The sequence below is a fragment of the Gobio gobio genome (assembly GCF_949357685.1).
Source record: "Gobio gobio genome assembly, chromosome: 13".
Classification (NCBI taxonomy): domain Eukaryota; kingdom Metazoa; phylum Chordata; class Actinopteri; order Cypriniformes; family Gobionidae; genus Gobio; species Gobio gobio.
This window is the reverse complement of record NC_137106.1, coordinates 48848397-48875177: the sequence shown is the minus strand read 5'-3', so window position 1 is coordinate 48875177 and position 26781 is coordinate 48848397. Positions and strand designations below refer to the sequence as shown.

General features: G+C 36.5%; 1 protein-coding gene across 4 annotated transcripts in view; it reads left to right on the top strand.

The window, feature by feature from the left end:
• The window catches only part of fermt2 (FERM domain containing kindlin 2), a 100456-nt gene that overhangs the window by 27252 nt on the left and 46423 nt on the right, over nt 1-26781 (top strand). For all 4 annotated transcript variants that reach the window (XM_079833459.1, XM_079833458.1, XM_079833457.1 and 1 more), the window contains exons 3-4: nt 11302-11535; nt 25132-25260. In XM_079833459.1, the coding sequence (XP_079689585.1) occupies nt 11302-11535; nt 25132-25260 (363 nt within the window). The remainder of the gene's footprint in view (nt 1-11301; nt 11536-25131; nt 25261-26781) is intronic.

The following is a 26781-nucleotide window of genomic DNA, read 5'->3' as shown; positions in this document are numbered from 1 at the left end:
TACACTGCAAAAAAATGCTTTTCTTACATAGTATTTTTGTCTTGTTTTCAGTCCAAATATCTAAAAAATCTTACATTAAAGCTACACTGTGTAACTTTTTTAGTCTATTCTTAGCTAAAAACACTTAGTTCTTTCAAAAATATATGTGCTCATTAATGTATATTTACTTCTTTCAAGTAATAAAGTATTCTCGTAAGTTTATAAGATGCCATTGAAAATACATAAGGTAATGGGATCTAACGGTGGTCGCCATGTTGCCCCTCCATCTTGAAAGTACATTAGCCAAAGAGGGACATACCCGTAAATTAAAGCTTCGCCTTTCGCGTTTTAACCGGTTTTAATACTCGATGGCACTTTAAAAAATTCTCTGCCTCGCGCATGTGCGCGTCAACTTGTTCAGACTTGTCTGGTGCATGCGCAGAGAGTTTTCATCTCAGCAGCTCCAGTAACAGAGTTATACGGAGTTTTCCTGGCTTGTTTATTCCTCGAAAGTCTGTTTTTCCTTGTGTGGTATTTCTGTGCGTTAATAACTCCATAAGTAATAATAGTTATTGTCATTGTAGATGTGTTTCAGAGTGTGTCATCGCGTAATTCAGTGGATTTCACCTCAGAAGTATTTTTGTGTCAACATACAATAGCGTAACGCTCACCTATTTGAATAATCATTCAGTTATTTTGTTATCAACAATGTTTATTCGTTTATAGAAAATATTTTCTTGTAATGTATGTTGATGGAAATATGTATCAGGTCTGATCGGCATATTAACAATTGTTATACAGAGCGCACTGCAGTGCTAACCTTAAAGCGGCGCACACACTTTTATAACCCGACACCGCTTGTTAGCAGCGGCAGCTCCGCTCCTTTTAATGCAGCTGCCTTTAGCGCCTATATATGGTACAAAAAGCTCCGGTTTACGGTTACATTATACAAATGTAACTTATAAGTATAGATATACAGTTCTTAACTGTGTATGTATATTTACCATCCTTATTTGTTCTCTCACAGAAACCACATTTATGTACATATCCACGCAAACCTGTTTATGCCTTGCAATTGGATGACTGAATAAACATTACTATCATCAAAGTTCACTCTGGATTAGCTGCAGTTCTTTCTAGCCGAATAATTAGGCCAGTTGAGTTCCAACCATCCCACTGCGCACAGAATATCCCACAGGCACCGTGTCGAATGTGGACGAGGTCGAACTGGAAGCCATGTTAATCTTGGACTAAATCGGCCACCGTAGGAGTTGAAACGAAATCGGAATTGAGAGGAACAGAAACTAAATTCACTGGATGGTCATATACCTTTTCACCACTAGATGGGGGAAAATATCACACAGTGTAGCTTTAAGAAGCATTTACTAGACAAGCAAAAGTTTTTGTCTTATTTTGGGGGAAAATAACTCAAAATTAAGGGAGTTTTTGCTTAAAATAAGCACAATAATCTGCCAATGGGGTAAACAAAAAAATCTTGATTCAAACAGAAAACAAGATCATTTTGCTTATTGCTTATTTTAAGCAAAAACCCACTCAATTTTGAGTTATTTTCCCCCCAAATAAGACAAAACTTTTGCTTGTATAGTAATTGCTTCTTAATGTAAGATTTTTTTAGATATTTGGACGGAAAACAAGACACAAATACTAAGTAAGAAAAGCATTTTTTGTGTTGTTAATATTATTACATTGGACTTAAACTTGAGTTTTCTCACACAGGATATAACAGCTCCACAAAGTAGTGATTGTTCCTAGGGCTGGGCAATATGGCTAAAAAATCTTGGACAGGACTTTTTTCTTTCTATGATATTTCATCTGGTGAAGAAGTGAAGGTTTATTTCAATCTTTAAAACCAATGTTTTCTGCACTACATATTAAGCTCCTCACTACAGAAACCCTAAAATAAATACATGATTAAAGTCGTAGCAATGCAAGATTAAAGTGGTGATATTTTGAGAATAAAGTAGTAGGCATATATTGCGTGAATAAACTTGATTTTGAGAGGTAAAAACAACAGAGTGATGATCACAATGAACATGGAGCCGGAGGATTTAGTTAAATCTGCGCAGTAAAGTTAATTTAATTTTGGCTGGAATTAGCTTCTGAATTCTATGGACGCTACAGTCTTACAAAGATAACATTAGCACACATAAGTTTATGAGTAGAGCTAGAATGAAACATGTAGTCTTCTCTAAAACAATCATCAACGTACACAAGGGACCGAGTGAATATACCAGGGGCCGATATTATGAAGCCGGTTTAGCTGGCTAGCCAGATATGTTTAAGCTTAGTTTGTGCTAATCCTGGGTTTTAGGTACCATTTTCAAGTGGTTTGGCTTTTAGCAGTGTTCAACTTTCGATCCACGGCTAACCTGCTCCAGGGCAGGTTATGTTCTGGATAAGAGATCTCAAACTGAAATTGGACCAATCAGCTGTGAGCAAAGTGACACGCCTCTGATGCAATAAAGTCACTCCAAATTTAAGTTCACTACATAGCAAATGGCTATTAAAGACTAAAGTGTCTGGTTTTTAGCAATGCTTATTTATAATATTAATAATTTTGAATGATATAATTTATGTAATTATTATACCCTTAATCAATTACACACGTATCATTTTAGTTAATCAATCATTAATAGGAACTTAATATAAATAGCCTATATAAAGGTCAAACAAATAAGCTTTAAAATGCTATAAAAATGACTACATGTGAGCTTAAATGTTCAATTCTCTCTATATATCAACTAAACTAACTTCATAACTTTTGCTTGCATTGACATAGTGAATATTTTCTTAAAGTTGTCCTCTTTCATAGACAACTTTTCTTCTTGCTGTGTACATTTGTTTAAATTCTTAATATCGAGAAGTGAATCTCAGTTGATCCACAGCGTGTGATTGGCTGTTCACTGCTGATGTCACAGCTAAACTCCGGATCAAAGCCTGAGTTGACAGAGAAAGCTGATGATCAGCATCATGGGACCAACAAAGCCTGAATTGATTGGTTTGGTTTTGTCAACTCGAAACTAATCCGGTAACCCTGAGTTTGTTAAACTACCATCATGGTACAGGCCCCTGGTCCAACTTTTACATTTGCCACCCTGGACCACAAAACCAGTCATAAGGGTCAATTGTTTTGAACTTGAGATGTATGCATGAATAAATAAGCTTTTTTGATTTGTTAGGATAGGACAATATTTGGTCGAGATACAATTATTTGAAAATCTGGAATCTGAGGGTGCAAAAAAATCTAAATATTGAGAAAATCACCTTTAATGTTGTGCAAATGAAGTCCTTAGCAATGCATATTACTACTAATAATAATATATTTTTTATTTGTTTACGGTAGAGTAGGTTAACTTAGACTTCTTACCTGAGCAACACTGTGTGAATATTTTCTTCATAACATGAGCGGAGTGTAATAAAGAAAGTGATCAGCGCGATTGATATTCAAAACGGGAACTGCTTTGTTTTTTGTAAACCTGAAGTCTTCGTTTCACTTTCTTTTTTGAATGATGAATATAGACTAATAAATCTGCTTAAATAGACATTTATCTCCTTTACACGCCTTTATCTGTTGTGCTTTTGGTGTGTTCAGGTGTGTTTTTTCCACGGCCTTTATCAGTGCTGGTTCTTTGGCCTCGGTTTGGTGGATCATCAGGCATAATTCTGCAGTAAAAGATGATTGTTTTCAGCCTATGTTTCATTATAGTGGTTTAGTTATTAGGGGTGAGGGAATCTCTAGGCATCTCACGATTACGATTCAGAGGACTTCGATGATGATGAAACGATTATCAATGCTATACAGATTTTCTTTTTTCTCACTTGGTTCTTTTAAAGCAAAGTATTTGTAATGACACATAATGAATTTATCTCCGATATCTTTTACTATTAAAATGGAAGTGAAAATCACGTAAGTCAATCGGACGGTTACATTAGAATTTCCCAACATTGCAAAGAACCAACAGGAAAAGAAAGAAAGGTGCCTGGAGCAGCATATTTATAGTAAATGAATACAGACTAACATAAAGTAATAACCTCCTGTGCAATGAACAATATAAATTCATAGTACCAAAATCACAGCTTTTCTATAAAAATATATAAGTTATTTTTATTACGTTTCTCGTAATACTGTGATTTATCTCTCTCAAAATAATCAAGTATATTCACGCAATATGAATACAATAGACTTCAATCCTGTATTGCTACGACTTTATTCATTATGTAGCGTTGTTTCTATTGATGGGCAATGTTGGCAAAAAGCTTAATATGTTCTTCCGAAGTGATAGTAGACTGTGATTGAGAATTGAACATGTTGTGTTGTCTTTTCTTCTGTGTTATGTTGTTATGGAGATCGACAATATGGTTGACTGGTGATGAGATGCAGTCATTGAAATGGGACCAGTGTGAAGCGACTCTGTTTGTAGGGTGTGGAGGAGAAAAACTGAGTTTTTGAGAAAAGATTCAGGAGATGAATGGATCTCATCCATTGTTTTATCCTTATAAAATAAGATTTAATATAATATAGTTACACTCCTTTCAAACTTTTCTGTGTCATCTAACATAAAATCAACCTGAACTCATGTTTTAGACTTATTTGGGTGTAAAAAATGTCCTAGTGTTTGAAAAAAATAAAAGACCCTGACTCACAGAAAACACAATCTTCTAAAAGTTCAAACTACTAAAATGGTTACACACACACACACAAATAAGGCAGAGAAACTGGATAGTGGGCTGCTGAGGGGAAACGGCTTCTTTTGTCATGAATACCTGTCCACTGACTTCACTGATCCACCCGACATTCACTCAAGCCCCAGGCCGAATTAAATAATCGTTCAAAAAAGACTTTGTGACATTTGTGTTAATACCCAGCCCTAATTATTATCGTGTCACATTAGCATTAGTATCTTTAGGTGTTGACTACAAACCTTTTACTGGGTTTGTTGTCAGTATTAATCAGGGTTCCCACTCGTCCTGGAAAACCTGGAAAATTGATGACAAATTTTCCAGTCCTGGAAAACACATGGAAAATTTGAGAAAATATAAAATGTCCTGGAAAATCTTTTTGTTGTCTGGGAAAATTCTTTTAAAAAAGTTCTTTCTTTAGCCGAGTATTTTATCGCTGGCCCAAACAATTAGCGCTAGTTGTAGAAAGCACATGTTGAGTTTGATGTAGTATTTTTGAATAATGATGTTTAGTCTTGTGTTGCCACTTGCAGCCGTTAGCTAATGCTATTAATGCTCAAATGTATGCAGTGAATGTTAACTCGTAAGCTGCTACCTAATCACATCATTTTGATATAAAGTCAGAATTGCAAGATATAGTCCTATTTGCGTGATATAAACTCGCAATTCTGACCTTTTCTTCACAATTGACTTTTTTGCGCAGTTGCGAGTTTATATCTTGCAATTCTGACTTCTTTTCTCAGAATTGTGAGATCTAAACTGCAATTGCAAGTTATAAAGTCAAATTCTGAGGAAAAAAGAATTGACAATTTTCGCGTTTATATCACAAATATGTAAACTCGCAATTGCGAGAAAGTCAGAATAGCGAGATAAAAAGTCACAATTACCTTTTCTTATTCTGTGGTGTAAACAAGCTTCCATAGTCATAATGTATTATTAAGAGCTCATATTCAAAAATGCTGGATTGTTAAGTAATGATAATAAACTGTACGGCTTTTAAAGACTTAGAAAACAATATTTGGCATGATCCTTGTCTTTTATTCCCGCCGTAGTAAAATTGAAAATGTCCTGGAAAATGGTTGCTGAAAAAGAGTGGGAACCCTGTTAATGCAGTAAGACAGTGATATTAAAAGACCAAATTCAATATACACCTTATTGATGATGCATACTTTATACAGGAAAGCAGATGAACACAAAACACGGGTTTCTCGTTAAGCGTTTTCCCCAACGAAAACCATTATAAAGGAAACGCGTTGCGCTCATATTCTTGGCTCATCTGTTCGCCTGTATATAGTATGCAGCATCAAAAAGGTGAACTGAATTTGATCTTTTAGTATAACTAGGTGTGTTTACATGGAGCACTGTAATCGGTTTAAAAGGCCAATCCAAATTAAAATGCTCCATATAAACACCTCAATCGGAGTAAAAATGCCCAAACCGAATGAAATTGTAATGGGTTTGAGAGGGGTGGGATAAACCTTTCCATGAACTGATCAAACGAAAAACTTCTATGTCCTTCTGTGACTGAAAAGTGAAGAGTCTCACACCAGGCTATAATGTTGACAAGAGAGTAGGGCTGCACGATATTGGAAAAAAATTACATTGCGATATTTTTTTCCCCAACGATATATATTGCGATATTGAGAGCCATCAATCCAGGCTAAAGTCAATAATTACTATTCCATGATATTAATAATTTCACTAATAAGCAAGCTTCATTACAAGTGACAAAAAGGTCACTTAATATTTTATTCCAAAATTAGAACATTTCTGTAAACACAAAAGCAGAACACATTTAAACAGCAGCTTTACACCAACCCCCCTGATTGGTTTACAACAATATAACTTAAAATAAATATATTTTTTATAAAACAACTTATAAGCATTTTGGGTCACAATCTTTTGTTTTTAAGTCAACTTTTCTTAGCAAAAGTGCCAAAGTAAAACGGTGTTGGTCATCATCATAATCATGGCACATATCTTTAGCGATATCAAACGTTATTGCGTCTGTTATTTCTTTCTGTCGTTGAGAGCCTTTCTGGTAGGGTGTCACACTGGCAAAGGCATCACAAATATTTGTTTGTTTTGGTTGACATCCAGATTTGACTTTGTAACTTATTCGTCGTAAAGAGCTTTGTGGTGCCGTTTTAAGTGATCAGACAAATTGGTGGTGTTTCCTTGTTTTGTGGCCACAACTTTATGACACTTCATGCAAAGTACCTCTTTTTGGTCCACATCCTCCTTTTTGTAGCCGAAATAGTCCCAAATAGATGATTTCGTCTTTCTTTTTGGTACGAAATCCTTTTTTTTGCCATACAAGCCATACAACAAACTCGTGTTTACTGTGTGCTACCGTTCTCGTAATACACCATGGGCTACTACCCTTCACATCGCATGTTCCGGCGATGTGACTATCGCTCACGTGCACATCGCGATGTCGATGTTAAAACAGAATATCGTTCAGCCCTACAAGAGAGTCAAGAAAGTTCATTTTTCTGTATTAAACTTCTTATTCCGTAACAAGTTATGAACATATAATGTTGGAATAAAGACAGAGTTTGATAATCATATCTTGACAGCGTTTGTCCTAGGCTTCAACTGCGCCTGACAGAAGAATTTATTTTTCTGAGGTGATTCTTACACTTTACAACAAACAATAAATAGCTTTTATAAAACTGTATAAGTCCTGGTGGCCGTTGAGAGTTGCCATGGGGGGGGGACGTGTCCACATTTCTCTCTGTTTCTCGTAAGTTATATATAAAAGAAATTCAACCACTGCTTCAAATTGGTTAAGTAACATTACCCATAGTCTACTTTAATCACTTTTGTTAATATTTATACCTCCGTGATTACGGTATCTTTCCTTAATAATATGAAATAGCTGTGCGTTTAGTATGCGATTTATCTAACGTTACTAGCAATGATGCAGAGCACGTCTTGAATGCTTTCATTCATGTTTCACCGTATATCCTATAATTTGAGTGCATTCTATTGTTAATTTTTTTGTTTTTTTCAATTTCAATTGAATTCATTCATCATTCACAGCTGTTGAAATAGCCATTATGTAGGACATAAATCAGGTTAAACTACTGCATGTCCACCCACAGAAAAATAAATAAATATAAAAATGACCAACACAGAACTATTGATCCAGGAACGTCGCAGTTACTATAATTGGCAACGTTACGAATCTGATCCGGCAGACAAACAGTGTGCGCAAAATGACCCCGATTGAAAGTCAGCACATGTAAACTCCAGATCGGTTTAGATTAGGGATGGGGCCGATCCGATCCAGTATCGGTATCGGGACCGATACCAGCTTAATTCACGTATCGGATTTTCCCGATCCAACCTGCAGAGAAATCCGATACCCAAGAGCCACGTTTGCGCTTTCCAAAAGTGATTCCCGCCGGCTTGTCTGCAAACTATGGAATGGATTTCCTGAACGGAGGCGCGGCAGTTCCGCAGTTTGCAGCAGGATAGCATTGAGCAGCATTGTGGCTAGCCAACATGTCAGCTGTGTGGAAATACTTCACACTGGAAACACCGCAGAGCAAGACAATGTTTGCAAAACCGTAATTCAGAGAGGTGGAAGCTCCCTCGCGTCGTACAACACAACGAACGCAATCAAACATTTAAAAAAGCAGACAAGACTAGGGTGACATTTAAGAGATAATAATCAGGGTTTGACATTGACAATTGCCATCTGCGGGTGTATTTCGGCTGTGTAACACTCACACCAGCCACTTTGAACTTATTATGGTCTTTTCAAAAGCCATCTGTTATAATCAAGTTGCGCATTATAACCAATCATACGTTTTTATATTGAGTTTATGAATATAATAATCAGAGGCGTTCAGATTAGCGTAGTTTTGTTCAGAGCGCGCGCGGCTCTCACTCTCGCTGAAATCTACACTCAAAGCAGAGATAAACGTGCGATGCACGCAGGAGATTCATTCATCATACAGTGATTGACAGTTTTTGTTATATTTCAGCACCGAAAATAGTTTCAAACAAAACACAGCAGAACCACAGCGCATCTGATATGACTGGCATTAGGTTGGCTTGACGTTCGCGAATCTAGGGACTGTCTCTAAAGTTACATACAACATTGGTAGGCTATACACGTTTCTAACTTAAATGGCATGTGAAGAGAATGACTTGGTCATTAAACTGACTGTAAAAAGTTCATCTAGGTGTTAGGTATGATGCACACCTATTGGATTTTTGATATTTAGTCAAATCATTTGAAAATATATGCTTTATTTCACTAGAATACTGTATGGGCTCTTACACAAAATATGCCAGATTTAAATGTGTCATAGCTGATAGAACACTGATGAGAATATTGCTTGAGAATATAATTACAGATATAATATTAGAGATTTATGCATTATGTGTTGCCATTGACGACAGCCATTATAAGGAAGGAAATCCCACAGAATCTAGCTTAAAAAAGTTCTTAGAGCTCCTTGATTTATTTTTTGTTTGTTGATTTTCAAATATAAATTGATAACCGTGATAATTTGGGTCACTATTATGTTCATATCATACTTGCCTGTTGAGTGGAGTTTATGTCAGCATCATATAAAATCAATAATGATAATAATAATATTAAAGCAAACACAGCTCTGGTATCGGAATAGTATCGGTATCGGCCGATATCCAAATTCAGGTATCGGGATCGGATCGGAAGTGAAAAAATGTGGATCGGTGCATCCCTAGTTTAGATAACGTCTCATGTAAACAGTTCACCGAATCTTTCAATCGGAATGATTTTAATCAGAATGACAAAAAAGTGTGTGCATGTAAACGTGGCTAATGTTTTAGTACATTACGGCACTTTATCGCTGCATTCACACGGGGCGTCTGCGTTAATGCTTGAGGCAGGGCGTGGCTGAAGCTTAGTACTGATGCGACCATCATAGTGACAACAGCCAATCACATTACATGCATGAATGCAAGTGACCGTTCGCAAAGACCCGCCCCCTTTGGTTACTGTTGCTATGTCCGACAAGCCTTGGCGCTCTCACGCCACACATACACGTTCTCACGTAGAGAAAATACATCGCGGAGCAAAGAGGACACTGACAACACGCCGACAGACAGGACAGAGCAAGTCACTTTTGATATGAAACAAAGTCTCAACTTTAAAATTGTAATTTTTTAAAAAGAAATGTAAACAATAAATAGCGTTTTGTGTCTCTTTAATGTGTCGTGATCGCTGTAGCGCCTCGTGAACCGTTCGTCTCTTCCTTCTAGTTCATTGATAAGCATGAAATAAACATGAATGAACACTAAAAGAAATGTTGTTTCAACTGCGGAGAGACGTCAGTACACACCGTTTTTCAAGTTCAAGTCCACCGACGTTAATCTGCAAACTCTTCTGACTGCTTTGTCGGACAAACCGGCAGATTCGGCGACGTGATTGGTCAGATCGCCTGTCAATCAAAGTCGTGGCGAAGGGTGAATTGGCTAGTGTCTGCGCTAGGGTATTTGCATAGGGTGTTCTGATTGGATGACGCCTGCATTGGTGCTTAAAAAGTTGAGAAATCTTCAACTTCTGCCGCTTGCAACGCGAGTGAAGCGACGCGACCAAACCCATTCAAAGTAAATGAGAAGCGTTAACTGCAGGGTTGCACTGATTCTTCAGCCTGTTGTCAGATCGCTCTCCATCTGCTGCTTTATCAGCTCTGTTATTCAAATGGTTTTACTGCGGAATTAATCTGTGTTAAAATTAACTCGATTTAAAATAATAATAATAATTTCCATTTTTGGGTGAACTATCCCTTTAAGATAAATCCGAGGTTTTACAACTTTGAGTAGCATGTTGCACACTGACATTAGGTAGCTGTCTTATAGTTTGACAATTAAATACCATTACATTAAAACAGTAAAGCAGGATAAAACCTTGTATGTGGTTCATTAACTTAAAGAAGCTTAAAGAAGAATCTCTAGTTTTAATTCTTGCTGCTACTTTTACTTTTTTAATACTCAAGTACAATTTTACTGTGGTACTTTTTTACTTTTACTCAAGTATGATTCTGGCCAGATACTGTTACTTGAGTAAAAATGTCATTCAGTACTTGTACTTTCACTTGAGTAACATTTTTGAGTACTTTTTACACCTTTGCTCACGAGTGCTTTTAAACAAAGATAAAAGCGCCCTGATTGGTCGATGTAATGTGTCACCTGATTAGTATGAATTGGAAAGCTCCTCAAATGCCCGCAGTTCACATCCTGAGTTGTTTGTGTGCAGCTGTTAGAGGAAAAGCTGGTTTAGAGTATCAAGACTCGGATTACAGTGTGAATCGGGAACAAAGAGAAAGGGTTGACCCTGATCGCCTTTCTCACACATACAAACACATCTCAGCGTTTCACCTCCAACTGCTCCTATTTTCGGCCTGTGTGCACGAGCCTCCTGATGAATGCTTGGCCATCCAGGCCAGAACGCTTTGGCAAGTGCAGTTTCACGCAAACACATCTGACACTTAACCATGTTTCCCTTTAGTTGAACTCTGTGTGTGCAGGCAAATTAGAGGCCAGCTTTAGCTCGGTTGCTTTTCATCCCGTGCAATTCCTAACCTTGTCATATCTCTCTCTCTCTCTATCGTTATGCAGATGTGAAGAAGGACTGGTCAGATCACGCACTGTGGTGGGAAAAGAAGAAGACCTGGCTGCTAAAGACCCACTGGACCCTTGATAAATATGGCATTCAGGCCGACGCCAGGCTGCTCTTCACGCCGCAGCACAAGCTTTTGAGACTACAGCTGCCCAACATGAAACACATGAGGGTGAAAGTCAACTTCTCTGACCGTGTCTTCAAGGCCGTGTCTGACATCTGCAAAACCTTCAGTGAGTGCCTTCCCTAAAATACACACAGCTCCATTAGCCTAACTCAATATTCCCACTGGCTGTGAAGAACAATACGTCTCGATAATCGTGTTATTTTGATGTACATCAGAGCACGTTCAGCCTTCAGTGCTGAGAACAGATGTAGGGTTTGGATGGAGAGATGGTGTTAAATCAGCTTGTGAATCGTAATTGTATTTTCTCTTTACCCATCCAACGCCTTGTGTTTTTATAAATAACCAGTAGCCTTTATTTTTTCACACCTCACCACAATCATGAATTAAATGTTACTGCAAACACTGAAAACTGCCCTCTATTTTCTTTATATATATATTAAAGGATTATTTCTCCTCCTGATGATTTACTCACCCCAATGCCATCCAAGATGTCCATGTCTTTCTTTCTTCAGTAGAAAAGAAATAAAGTTTTTTGAGGAAAGCATTTCAGGATTTTTCTCCACACAATGAACTTCAATTGCAACCAAAATGTTGACCGTCCACATCAATGCAGTTTCAAAGGGTTTAGAAGTGCTTCAAATGGTACTGCGCGATCCCAGCTGAGGAATAGGGTCTTATCTAGCCAAACGATCAGCCATTTTCTAAAAAAAATTCAAATGTATATACTTTTTAACTGGGATGCACCGGTTGACCGGCCAAAAATCGCGCGATCGACAACCTGACGGTTTTCTTTGTATTTTTGTAAAGAAGAACATGCATGCACTTATTAAATTAAATACTATCAGTTCTGTGTAGGATGATCATTTTTATTTTACCTTAAAATTACATTGACTTATGCCTGGCTCACACTACAGGAGTTTTAAAATCCTATCCGATTGTAAAATCTGGTTGCAGCACACACTTCAGGAGAATCTTTGCAGATTTTCTTCCCTCAAATCTTAAACATGCTCACACTACAAGATTTGAAATTCGTGAAGCATCACACACTACAAAATGTTATTAAGATTATCGTGCCAGAGGAAGCGCGTCACGTGATCTACGCAGCAGATCGGAATCGGGGAAAATGGATACTGTAAACCGAAAACTTGCTCAATAATGATCGCTTGTTGTGAAAAAAAAAACAAAAGCGTAAGAATAAACGAGTGTGGATGAGAAAATGGTTGGGGAGACGGGATCAACATGGACTGTCAGTTCTTCAGCGAGAAATGGAGGTAAAATTTACCTTATATTACTATCATAAGCCCTAGTATTCGCACGGGATTAGTATTATCTGGGGACCTCGTGTGATTTAGAAATTACTCCCCACATCTGAATTTTGCGTGACGCATTCGCACGGGATAAGCAAAGCCTGTGATTTTACTCGAATTTACTGACTTATCTCCCGGATATGATGTCAAGACTTAATGTTTTTTTCGTTATAGATATAGCTGTATGAAATTATAAACAGTCGTATCAATATCATTTTGATTGTTTTATAGTAATAAAAATAATAATTTAGTTAAGTTAGAGAACAGACGCTACAATTAAAAACTGAACTGAGCAATATAATATATACGGCGGAAGATTCAGTTTCAAACCTAAATGTAAAAGCGCCCATTTAAGCGAGTTTGTCATTGTCATTATCTGTTTTTGTGTTTTTCATTAAGAATATTAAAAACACCATTCAAGCAATTTACTCCCAATTTGGTGCTCATTCTAAAGTGAAAGTATAATCCGCGCGGCCGCCCGGGAATTCATAACGGTGAGCATTTTATGCAGCATAGCTCCATTCTTCGTTAAAGATAAAGATAGAAATGCACACAGGAAACAAAAACCTTGCAAAAATGACATACGATCCGCCTAAACCCGGCCAAATCACAGAGATGCCGATTCGCACGGGACTAATATTATCACAGGGCCTCTGTGTTTGGCGAAATATGGTAGGTCATTTGCGGGGGAATATTTACTTTACATATTACAGACATGGCCGATTCGGACGGGATTAAGATCACAGACATTCTCTGCAATTAATACAAATCACCAGATGTCCCCAGATAATAGCCTACTAAACCTGTGCGAATAGGGCTAGTGTGCTAGAATGTTTACCGTTATAATATTGCCTGCCTAGTTCAAAAGCGACAGTGTCACCTTTTACAGTGTAGATTTGTGCTGTAATATGAAAATACAATTGGTGCTAGTATAGTAGGCTATGTATTATGAAATGTGTCTACTTATAAGAAACAATGGTTTGCAGCTTTCTCTCTCTCACACACAGCGCGCGTGCGCACATAGACACACACAGTGTCTATTTTTTCTCAGAATCTCGGGAGGGGAAAATCGGCCATAAATCGGCCTAAAACTCCTGTAGTGTGAGCCAGGCATTAATTTGATTTAAAAAGCACCTGCTGTATCTTTGTTTTTTTCGTTGCACTAAACATTATTTGATTTAGACTTTTTTTCTTTACACTGAATTTAAAAACAAATGCTGATTTAAGTAACATCTTTGTTTGGATTGTTGAATATGCAGTCGTTGCACAAGTTCAACCCAATTCAATTTCCCGTTGATTTCAGATTGCGGACTTTTCATTGGCCAAAAGCCAATTTAGCCTGTTAAATACCAAATAAACATCTTGTTCATGTATACTTACATTCTTTTATTGTGTAAAAATCGGAAATCAGTATCGGAATCGGCCAGTTTGCTTGAAAAAATCGATATCGGAATCGGCCATATAAAATCATGATCGGTGCATCACTACTTTTTAACCACAATTGATCGTTTTGTGCTGGTCTGCAACGAGCCAGGCATTACATAATGTATGTTGAAAAGGTCACGCCGAACGTGGGCGGAAGTACTTGTTTAAAAAGTGAACGTTCGAATACTAATACAAACGCTTTTTTAACAAAACGGGTAAAAGAATTATCAATTAAATGCTATATAGGTCATTCAACATACAAAACAATTTGAGCGATCCTCCTTTTCCACATTTTTAAACAATGAATAAAACACAGCTATTGACCAATCAGAATCAAGGACTGCAACTAACCGTTTTATAATAATGCGTTATTACGTAGGTCATCTTACATTTCATACAGATGTTTGATGACGAGGAAGACCGTGAGGGTTTAGGGTGCCATTTGGGACAGGGCCAACTCATTTAGATATTTACCGCCACCTACTGGCAGTTTTAGTTTCTTATCTTGAGTGTCATTTCATTATAAAAAATTCACATTTCCATATTAATAATAATAATAAAAAAAAACATTAAAGGTATATTTCAGCTAAAAATAAAAATTCTGTCATTATTTACTTTCCCTCATGGCTTAAAAGTTTGTGTAATGAATTGTATGTAAAGCTAAATTCTTTCTAAAGCTACTTTTTGTCTATTTGAGGCTTGTCATTTAACACAATAATGACTTTAAAGTATCTTGTGGGTAATTTCTCAGCCAAATTTGATGTGTGATTTATTTGCGATTTGATTAGATTATTAATTGCCACATCGTGTAATGAACGATAGGGTGACCATCTTTTCATTACCGAAAACCAGGACACTCGGCCCGGCAATGAGATACTCAAATGATACTCGACGTTAACTCAAAGATTCCTTATTAATTTCAATACATTAGTAATTAGTGCATTAGTACATTAGGCATACACAAGTATGCCCCTCTGTATGGATAGAAAATTGTTATATTAGGGCCAGGACAGGACTGGAAAACAGGACATGTCCTGGGAAAACAGGACGTTTGGTCACCCTAAATTAGGTTAAAAGTTGAATTGCTTGGCAGCCCTAATGTGAAAAGCAGCAGTGTGTGTTTTGCTAATGCCTCTCAGAATGAATCATGGCTTAACCTGGAGCAAAAACTGTCCAAAACGCATGAAAATACAGATGAAGCCTTGATTATTGCTCATAATAATTATAAAGTAATATAGATACAAAAGATACAAAGAAGGCCACAATAATCCTGCAGAGCTGTTGTCTGTTCATCCTGACGGATGCATCCCAGGAAACATGAACGCTCTGACCAATGAGAGGACAGGAACTCGCACATTAACACATTTTGATCCTTGTGAAAGCAAATTGAACCAAGAGAAATTGCGATATTGTAACCATTTTAATCCCTGTTTTGGGGAAAGATAACAAATGATCAACAGGTCTGAAAACTATTTACTATATTGTGTAATGCATTATGCAACAATAAACATTTCAAGCAGTCGCATGCTCTGCTGTTGGAGGCAGGGTTACTGATATAAAGCCATATATCAATGACATTAATAGATTTAAAGACAGTAAAACATGAACAGCATTTCTGGGGGGTAAAAACATAATATTCACACTGCAAAAAATGCTTTTCTTACTTAGTATTTTTGTCTTGTTTCTGGTCCAAACATCTAAAAATTCTCAAAACAAGAAGCATTTACTAGCCAAATAAAAATTGTCTTGTTTTGGGATTTTTTGCTTAACCTGTTAACTGTCACTGGCCCACCGGTGGGCCCATTTGCCACTGCATATTTAAAACAATTATATCCTATATTTATCCTGATCTAATGTTGACAAACTATATATCATTCGAAAGCTTACGAACTCAAGATTCATCCTGTGAAAACCATTTTGAAATCGGATTTTGCGTTCCCATGGAAACGGTACTCTAAAGTCTTCTAGCGGCTCCTCCCCTAGTGGGCGTCGTTATGTTTCATATTACAACATTTATTTTAAAAACTTTAAAATAAAAACCTTTTCTAATCTTGACAAAACACATATCATCGGAAAGGTCTGAGTCTCATGGTTCTATCTGCCCACTGTTTTGTGATATTTGGACAAAAATATATACATTTGTTACAGGAGAGTGCGTAAAAAAAATCAATGGAATTTCAATGACACCCGGTGGCTATTTGTGGAACAGCGCCTAAACAAAATCTCATGGGAACTTCAATTTTTGTGGTATCAACTTCAAATTTGGAACACAAATTGGTTAGACATTTGGCTTTTATGTGATAGTACTTTTAGAGTACAAATTATTTTGTAACATATATATTTTACATAAAATATTAAATATTTAGTACAGTACATTTGATTTACAGTAAATTTAAACTTTCATAACTTTTTCATACTTTCATTTTTTGAAGTGTTTTCACTTGAGCCATAATCTGCTGACTGTCTTCTTTAAAATGAGACCAAACTTATGTCTATATTCCAAAGCATTCTTGAATTGCAACCATTTAAGTTTGGATAGTGCATTTTCATGTTTATTTTCAAAAAGGGGGGTGACAGTTAACAGGTTAAAATAAGCAAAATAATCTGTCAATGAGACAAGCAAAATAATCTTAATTCAAACAGAAAACAAGATTATTTTGTTTACCCCATTGGCAGATTATTTTTCTTATTTTAAGCAAAAACTCACTTAATTTTGAGTTATTTTCCCCCAAAACAAGACAAAACTTTTGCTTGTATAGTAAATGCTTCTTAATGTAAGATTTTTTAGATATCTGGACTGAAAAGACAAAAACACTAAGTAAGAAAAGCATTTTTTGCAGTGCATATACATAATATGTATCATTAATTTGAGAATTGATCAATTTGGCTTGAAAATGTACCTTATTTTAATCCTATTTTAGTAGTTTCACGCTTAAAATGTTTTACATAATACAGCATACATTGGTATTCTGATATTAAATATACTTCTAATGTTTGGAAGCCATGTTATAGTATTTACTACTGTGCATTACGACACTAGCATTTGAGAAATCCTGCAGTTATTTTGAGTCTTGGGTCCTGCGGTAATGCCATAGCACCGGTATCTGATAAATGAGTTCAATAAAGGTGCACTTGGCCACATTTCTTGGTCTTTATTATTTGTTAAACACTCTGAGCTGCCATGATTGGTCTTTCTTAGCATAACTAAGACCCAGCATGCCCTTGAACTGCTGCAAATCTTGTTTTATAAACGATTCTTATCAATGAAACCGGCAGTGTTACTTTTGTTGTGTCCATATATGGAAAGCAAGGCCTTATGAGCAGTTAAAGGTTCAGTCCTGTCGCTCTCAATCTCTGCAGGAAAAGTCTTTGGACCAGGTCTGATTATACAACTCTTTCTCTCTCTGTACACACGCACACACAAAACAGCATGTTTATTATTACTTCAATACTACATCACTATAGCATTTCTAAAGCAACAACATGTTTTGGGGGTTTGAAATGGGGGAAATATACAAAGAAAACACATTTATTCAGTTATTCATATAAACTTCACTTTTTGGATACTTAAATAGGTCTAGTGGGGTCTCTTGGGTGTTTTTAGGGCTAAAAAGCAGAAATATGTTTATATTAGGGCTGTCAAAAGATTAATCGCGATTAATCACATCCAAAATAAAAGTTTGTGTTTACATAATATGTGTGTGTGTGTGTACTGTGTATAATTATTATGTATATATAAATACACACACATTCATGTATATATTTAAGAAATATTTGCATGTATATACATTTATATAATTTATATTATATATAAATATAAATGTTTTATATATCAAATAATATTTTTTTCTTAAATATATACATGCTTGTGTGTGTTTTTATATATAAATAATAATTATACACAGTACACACACACATATTATGTAAACACAAACTTTTATATTGGATGAGATTAATCGCGATTAATCTTTTGACAGCCCTAGTTTATAATAATGCACAATATATGACAAAATCACTCACAATATCACAATATGGTAATCGTAGTATTTTAATGTATTATTATTATTTTTTGTACAGCCCTACAAACAGATGCTCTTTAAGAGCTCTTAAAAAATGCATAAAACACATTTTGATTTTAGTTTTTTGGTTTTCATTGTTGTTCAGCCCTACCACAGTCAATAATTGGACAATATAATGAAGGTTGATATGACTGGGAACTGTATTAGATGTCAAATTGAGGCAGGTTGTCATGTTTTAAATATTACAATTTCAAAACAAAAGGTTAATGGTTTGATTATTTTTGTGTGTTGGCTTTTACATTTTTTTGGCGTCATAATTTTCGCTGAAATGCAATTAAATTGCCTATGTTGTAGTCTAATGTAATGTACACTCTAATAATCGCCTCTTTATTGGTGAGTCCCCGTTGCATTGTGTTATGTGATACAGTGGCATAGATATGTTTAATTGTCCAGATAGTTTTGTGTCCGCTGTATGTCTTGTAGAGAGTGCAGAGCAGCCTCAGGAAGCCTGAGAGAGACGGGATGTTTACAGCGGTCCAACTGGCAGCAGCTGCAGACAGCCGGTGATACTCCAGCTCACATATGCTGTCTGTCTCTCTCTCTGTCTGTCTGTCTCGCTCTCTGTCTGCCTGAGAAATTGGGAGCTTCTTCTTTATTAGATGAAATCAGTTGGTCATGCGGCCAGAGATTGCCGGTGCTGAGAGAGAGCCTGATATTATTCCTCCACAGATTAGGACATGGACATTTGGAGAATCCATTGTGGATTTCCAGAAAACCCAGCGTTGAAAAGGTTTTTGGTGCTGTGTGAAAGGTATTTGGCTATGCAGTCGTCACTAAAACCCAACAGGTGAATCTGATCCCTGCTGGCCCGCTTCTATGGGGGTGAAATCATATTGGCGAAACAGATTTGGCAACCGCTCCAGTGAGTTTTAGTGTTTGCGCTCTGGACAGCATCAAAAGTTTCTATTTACAGTGTGTTTTTTTTGCAGTGTTAAACAATGTAGCCAATCACAGACATGTTTGTTGACCTCTTGAATGTAATGGCCAATCAGAGGTGTTTTAAGCTAGTCAGAATTGGTCAAAACAGAAACTTTGTGAGACCGTGATGAGCGAAGATGAGTGACGGCTTTATTGTGATTATAAAGGGAGTGCTCTCTGCCCACTTTCTCGGCAATATACAGTATAATTCATTTAAAATTTGAATAAAAGTTTAGTTTTTCACGCTGCTAAGTGAACCAACAGCGAGAATATTTGGCTAGTCGTTTAAACGATAATGCTGCTGTTAGTCAACATGGAAATACTAGTAGTCATTTACAATTTTTTTTGTATAAAATATGTAATTTTTTGCCGCTAGAGGTTGCGTATTCAAAACAAAGGCGTGTCTTGATGACATGATTTGGCGGAGCTTTTATTCCATCAGACGAGCACTTCCACTTCTTCCTCTCGTGTGTGTGTGTGTGTGTGTGTGTGTGTGTGTGTGTGTGTGGTAACGCAGTGCTGTTTTATCATATTACACACATTTGAGTGTGTTAAAGTGACGTTATAATGCTACTCTGTGCGTTCACTCGCCTGCTATGAGACGCTTATTTATATCATATCAGGCGGTAAATCAACAACACCAGATTTAAACAATAAGACTAACTGTGTTGAGCTGGAGAACCATCATTTCTGTCCATGAATGATCCAAACATTTGCTCGCCGGTCTAATAAAACACATCATATATTAAAGCATCTTTGGTATTTCTATGACTTCTACAAAATAAAACCTGAAATTGAGGGTAACGCAGGTATGATGTCATTGATAGGCATTGATTGTCATTGATTTTAATGCAGAAATCTTACATATTGTGCCTTTTAAAGTAAAATAAAGTCCTTAATAGCCTAAACACAGGCTTTACTCCCCTCAGACTTAAACTGGAATGTCACTGTTTCCGTCACTTCAACTTCCCGAAAACACACACACACACAAGAAATGAAATGCATTCAACCCAAGCAAATCACACTTACAAATCACACACCCAACTCTTGATTTGTTTTCCTTTATTGGTTTTCCCTGAAGAGATGTACATGTTTATGTTGAAAAGGAAATTAAAAAGGGCGACATGCGTTCATTTGCGTTTTACAGTGAAATGAGTTATGTGTCTTTGATTAAATTCAACACATTTATCTCTCATCCACCCGCGACCAAACCGCAATTAATTAAAATTAAAAAAAAATTATTACTTGGCCCGTCCAAGCCGTGGATTATCCGCAGCGTCCACGGATATGCAAATTGGGATACAGTTATATAGTTGATTAACCAAAGCAGTGGGTGGGACGAAAATACACAATGTGCATCAAGTAAATGCAGATTAAAATATTTTTCGCTGTTGCAATTATTTGTAAATGCCATTCCAGATACACGTCTACTTTTAGTGTAGGCTTTGTAAAATGGTTGTGAATACCTGTGATGTGACGTGTAGCTCTTGAATTAGTCTGTGTGGTCATTCAGAGGCCGTATCATTGTTCAACATTGGCTTCATAACTCTCTCTCTCTCTCTCTCTCTCTCTCTCTCTCTCTCTCTCTCTCTCTCTCTCTCTCTCTCTCTCTCTCTCTCTCTCTCTCTCTCTCTCTCTCTCTCTCTCTCTCTCTCTCTCTCTCTCTCTCTCTCTCTCTGGTGGGTGTGTTCTCCTCACATTACTGTTGCTTTCTCATGTGATGCATTAAAATGAATAGGAGTGTGTTTGTTATTTACCTCCAAGCACACTGCGTTTCTCCAAGTGCTTCTTCACCTAACACTAGATAAAGTGAGAAATGTGTGGTTTCTCGGTAAGAGCGTTCCCGTCGAGCTTCATGTGAGTTACGGTTGTTTGATTTGGGAGCGTTTGCTGAAGGATCTTCTGTTTGTTGATTGGTATTTCAGAGGAGGCGCTCTCTCACTCCCAGCTCTCCACTGACCTGCTACAGTTCGCTCACATATGGCTGTAAAAGGGCAGACGCGGAGAGAGAGAGAACTACCATCTGGTAGTTCTTAAAACCTCTGGAATGCTTTTGCTTTAGTAACACAACTAAACAAGCCATTCCTGCCAAGCCGTGAATCCCCTCCCCAACACACACTCACTCCGTCACACTCGCTTCCTCCAGGACTGTGGAAAATCCAGAGAGTGCGAGTCGTCCCGCCGTAGTGCAGAACTAAAGTGCAAGGATTTCAATAAAAAGCCAGTTAATGCCAAAACTATCAACACCAATCACTGGCAATCGATAAAAGATGCTTTATTCTGGAAGCAAAATGTATACTTGTACTTATCGGAGTCATACGGTTTCTTTAGTTCGCTGGTCTGCTTAGACATCGGATGTCGGGCCTATGATTTGATGCAGAAAACACGGGCGGAATTAATCCAGTCATTAAATGTAATTTACTGTATAATGTGGAATGTCACCGAATGTATCAAATTTTGGATGAACAAATAAAAAGTAGGGCGTTTTCACACCTGAAAGTCCGCACCAAGGTGCGAACCGAAGTTCATGTTTTGAAACATTTTATACATGCGGTTAGTTTTGGTTTGGTTTCACATTGCAATTATGCGAGCAGACTAAAGATCTTTACATGACACACTTGCGTCCACTCGTCATCATCTCTGTGGGCGGCATCTGGACATTGATTGGTTTGTAAACAGACGTGCGTCTGACGTCAGCGTCTTTGACAAGAGTGAATGAACGGACACATATCGTTGCCACTATTGAACAGTGCGCATTGCTTGACTATTTTTTATCCGTTACGTTTAAAAGTGGACATTTCAAGCTTTATATACACATATTTGTCATGTTTGTGAGACGAGTCGCTGCTGAGTTTCAGTTTATTTGAGACGCGCTCCAGTTCATGTGTAAAGCATGTGATCGCTCCCGCGATTTTTGTCTGCTATAGACTATAACTGCACGTGCTACTTTGAACTATTGCTAGTTATACATCTGATTTTAGGGAGAGTCATAAACATTAACACATTTTAAACCACTTAGTAAATAAGGCAAACCACAAACTCTTTCTTTGTTTTTATATTACCACCCTCTCACAGTATTTGCTTCTTATTTATTAAATCCAGGCAATTATCTGATGAAACATTGATTAAAATTAAGATACAATTTATATGAAACGAAATTCACATTAAAGAAAGGCTTTCTAAGCAAAATCATGCAAAATTTCGTTCAAAATAATTTCTGACCTGTCTTCTGACATATTGCGCATCTTTTCACTTTTCATAATCAATGTAGCCTAAATGAAGTTTAAAAATAACATTATAATATTTAAACACAAGCAGGAACTTCCTGCAAATGGTCTGAAAGTCTGAACCGTACAGAAAATGCTTTCACACTAGAAACGAACCAAACCTTTGTTCAGTTTGATCCGGACCTCTTTTCGTCAGACCAAATTTCGTCTGTTTGGTCCGGACCGTGGTCCAGAGGAGGTTTCACACCTGTAATTTTGATTCGGACCAAACTGAAAAGTCAGAAAATCTGGACCAAACAAGGTAGGTGTGAAAACGGCCTTAATCACATCACAAAACGGTGTCTGTGAATATTACAACTAGGGCTGCCAATCGATTAAAATATTTAATCGCGATTAATCACATGATTGCCATGAGTTAACTCGCGATTAATCACACATTTTTATCAGTTCAAAATGTACCTTAAATGCATACGTTTCAAGTTTTTAATACTCTAATCAACATGGGTATGGACAAATTTGCATGCTTTATGCAAATGTATGTTTATTATTAGTGAAACCATACTCAACAGAGCATGAAGACTAGACCTGTATCAAAGGTCATAGATGTTTTTCAAAGAACTCACTCATGTCTTTTAAGCCTAAGCTTAAAAATTCAGAACAAGCAGGGATTTCTCTCATTTTAAAAATAGAAATAAAGGCCGTTTTTACACTGGCAATTTTGTTCAGAACGGGGCATGGTTCGTATTAAAATGTGATAATGTGAAAGCTGTCATGCGGACCCGGGAGCGCACCAGGGTACCAAACCCGAGACTACCTGAGTTTGGTTGTTCTCGTTAAAAGATACAGGACAACTTACCGAAATCCGTATCATGTCACATAGAATAGCTTAATTGTTTTAACCGCAGAAAGACGTCAGTACAGCTTGTAAACAATGTCATGTAACGTCACATTTACCTCAGAAAAACCATATCCAGTGTCCATAGACTCATTTGTCAGCTTTAGTCAGCTAGAAAAATTAACTCTAGAGAGGAGCATTTTGATAATTATATGCACCATTACATAGGATATTGATTGTCATTTTTAATGTTCTTCAACATTTAATGCATGTAGCCTATGAATAAATCTGGCAAGTTTTTATGACAGCCAAATGTATATATTTTTAAAAAACTAACTGGAGTAGAAATATGATTATATAATTGTAAAGTTAATATTATAACTTTATTATTATAAAAAACTAAAATTGTTTAGTGTAATTTAAGTGTTTGTATACAAATCAGTTCATTTTTACCTTCACTATTAGTAGGCTAATGTAGTACCAACTGACTCCCATAGTTTACAACATTAGTTCAGAGATTTGTTTTCCTTGAGAAAATTGGCCATGTATTGTACCTGATATACATCTAAAATAATCGAAATCGAATCGAATCGAAAGCTTGTGATTCGAAATCGCATCGAATTGTGAAATGTGTGTCAATACCCAGCCCTAACTGTAAGTGGTGATGGTGTTAATGATTGACTTCGGATATGAGCGAGAGTGAGCTTGCAGTGTATTCACGCATCGCACTCGGACTGCAGCAAACGTGCTCAGTCTAAAAACGCCCTTTTCTTTTATTTCGACCTGGAGTCTAATAAAAGTTAAACAGAAAAAATGGTAGCTTTTGTAGGCTATATAACGGCACTTGCTAATGTTAATGTTAGCCCTTTTCTTTCCCCATTTCTGTTTGCTGCTGCATCCTTTACGTCTATGGCTGCTCTCAATTTCTCCAACTACGGGCAGAGCCACGGATCAAACAGAAAATATGCGCTGCGTTAATCGCGCGTTAATACAATTAGTGACGTTAATAATAATTTGACGTTAATAATAATTTTTTTAACACGTACATTTTGACAGCCCTAATTAAAACACAAAAAGACTGCTATTTAAATATGAGTGCTGCATTTTCTGTGTCTCTAATAATGATAATACAATTTAAACTATTTTCAAGTTTTTATATGTTTTGCAGCATTTTATGTGAATTTAAATTGATTTAATAAAAAATAAAGATTAATTAATATGTTAATGCCTTCATTTTATTACCACCATTTTTGATAATATAACGTGTATTAAATCATAAATCCAGAAAAAAACAACAACACCGAATTTCTGAAAAAGTTATCCTTATTATTGTAAAAATCAATTAAATTGTATGAATTCTTTAGACATGCTTTTTTAAATTATTAACATTTAATGAAACACTTTAAAACAAAAACAGAAAATAAAACCATTATTGTACGTTTAATAATTTTAAAAATGTTTTAATGATCAATTCATCAGACATTCCTTTTCTTTTGACCATTAAAAAAGACAAAATGGATTTTGTGAAATATGGATTTCATTGAACGTGTTGGACACACTGGTTTTTGTTCTCCTTGGGCACAATGTGAGATCAGCTTGGGTTAATTAACCCGCTATTAAAAGCATGCGTTTAATTACAGCCGACTCGCACATATGAAAGATGAAGCATGACATCACGTGTACACTGGAGGGTGATTTATTGGCTACTGGCTACACTATTTGATGAATTCAGGCTTGTTTTAAAAATGTTTAAATCAAACGTTATTATTGTTCAGTGTGTTCCTAAGCCTCCACCACTGTCTCTTGTCTCTATCCTGTTGAAATGGCCCTCAGAGTCTGAGGCTTCTTTGTGTCTTGGGTGAGGTTTTGTGATGAGTACACTTTTAATTACAATGAGTGCCTCTTCTGCAGACATCCGGCATCCTGAGGAGCTGTCCTTACTGCGCAAACCCCGCGACCCCAAGAAGAAGAAGAAAAAGCTGGAGGAGGCGGAGGAGGAGGCGCTGGAGCTGGAAGGACCTCTGCTCACTCCTGGATCAGGTACGCCTCACTGGACCATCATGTCTGACCTGAATGTTAATGCTGGAATCTCTCTGTCAAGTGAGACACGCTACGAGGTTTACTTTAGGAAAGAGTTGTTTTGTTCCAAAACCCAGTGAGTTTCCTGCATCATGGAACATAATAAGTCATTGGTTTACAGTGCACATTTTCTATGTAGGGTTCACATTTTTAACGGTACGTTTTTTCGGTACTTTAGGGATGTTTACCTCAATAACTGTGCAGAAACTGCAAGTCATTTATAGAGGCGTTATTGACATTATGCCAGAGCTGCCTCTGTCTGTGATTGTTTGTTTACTGTAATATTTACCAGTTCAATTCATAAAAACAACCATTTTAATATATTTTTTTAATTTCATTTCTATGAAAAGATTTCCCACAAATTATTAGTTGTGTATTTTCTGGTAATCAAATGAAGACAAAGACTATTAATTTAATTGATCTTTTAATTGAATGAAACTTATTTGTCAAACAAAGCTGCACAACTGAGCTTTATACTGTTCAAATTAAAACATGGGAGAAAAATCGTGATTTATTACTTAAAAAAAAAAAAAGTTTTGATAATTTATTATTATTACATTAGTATTATTATTACATTGAGGCGTATCTAAATTCTGCTGTACAACAGTGATGTATTTGTCAAGTTAGCTAAACTTTTATTTTGAAGGGTTGACGTGAAGACCTTTTTGAGTTTCTGTGTGTTTATGACATGACTGTAGTTTTTCTCACAAATAAAACTGAAAAAATCTGATGAAGTGACTCAGAGCGGCTTTGGAGATGAAGTTTGGCATTCGTGTCGTCATATGGATTCGTATTTAAATAGTCTTTTGCGGTTTAATATTCATAGACACTACTCTATATCACCAGATGTGTTCTCAGGTACAGAAATTTGGCACTGATTGATTTAATGTGAATCGGTACTCGGTAGTACCGACGTAATTCAGTCGGTGCCCTTAAAAGTACAGAATTTGGTACCCAACCCTATTTGTATGTCTCACCTTTTTTAACACACTTGATTCAGATCATCATATCTTTTAGTCACTATTTCTAGAGACCTAGATTAGCTCTGAGGTGTCAACGACCAGGCTAAAAAAGACGTCAGTCTAGCCCGTTTACATTGAAAAATATTGGAAGTTGCACAGTGGAATGGAAAAACACGTTCACCAAGCCGACTTTAACGGTCAATTACATTTTTGTAATCCAAAAGCATGTCTAATTAATTAAAATCATGAAACAGTTTAACAATAATGTATTAAAAGTTGAACACGCGCGAAAACTGCCAGATCGGCCGACGGTCAGCTTGGTGTGTTCCAGGCTTTAATGGTTAACTTCATTTTTATAATCTAAAAGCATGTCTAATTCATAAAACCTGACACTTTAATAGTTTATTCATTTAAAAAAAAAAAACTGTATTAAATCATAAATCCATGAAAGTTAAAACAGACTTTCACGGAATTAACACGGAATATCAGAATTTTTGTTATGATTTCCACAATGAGTTCC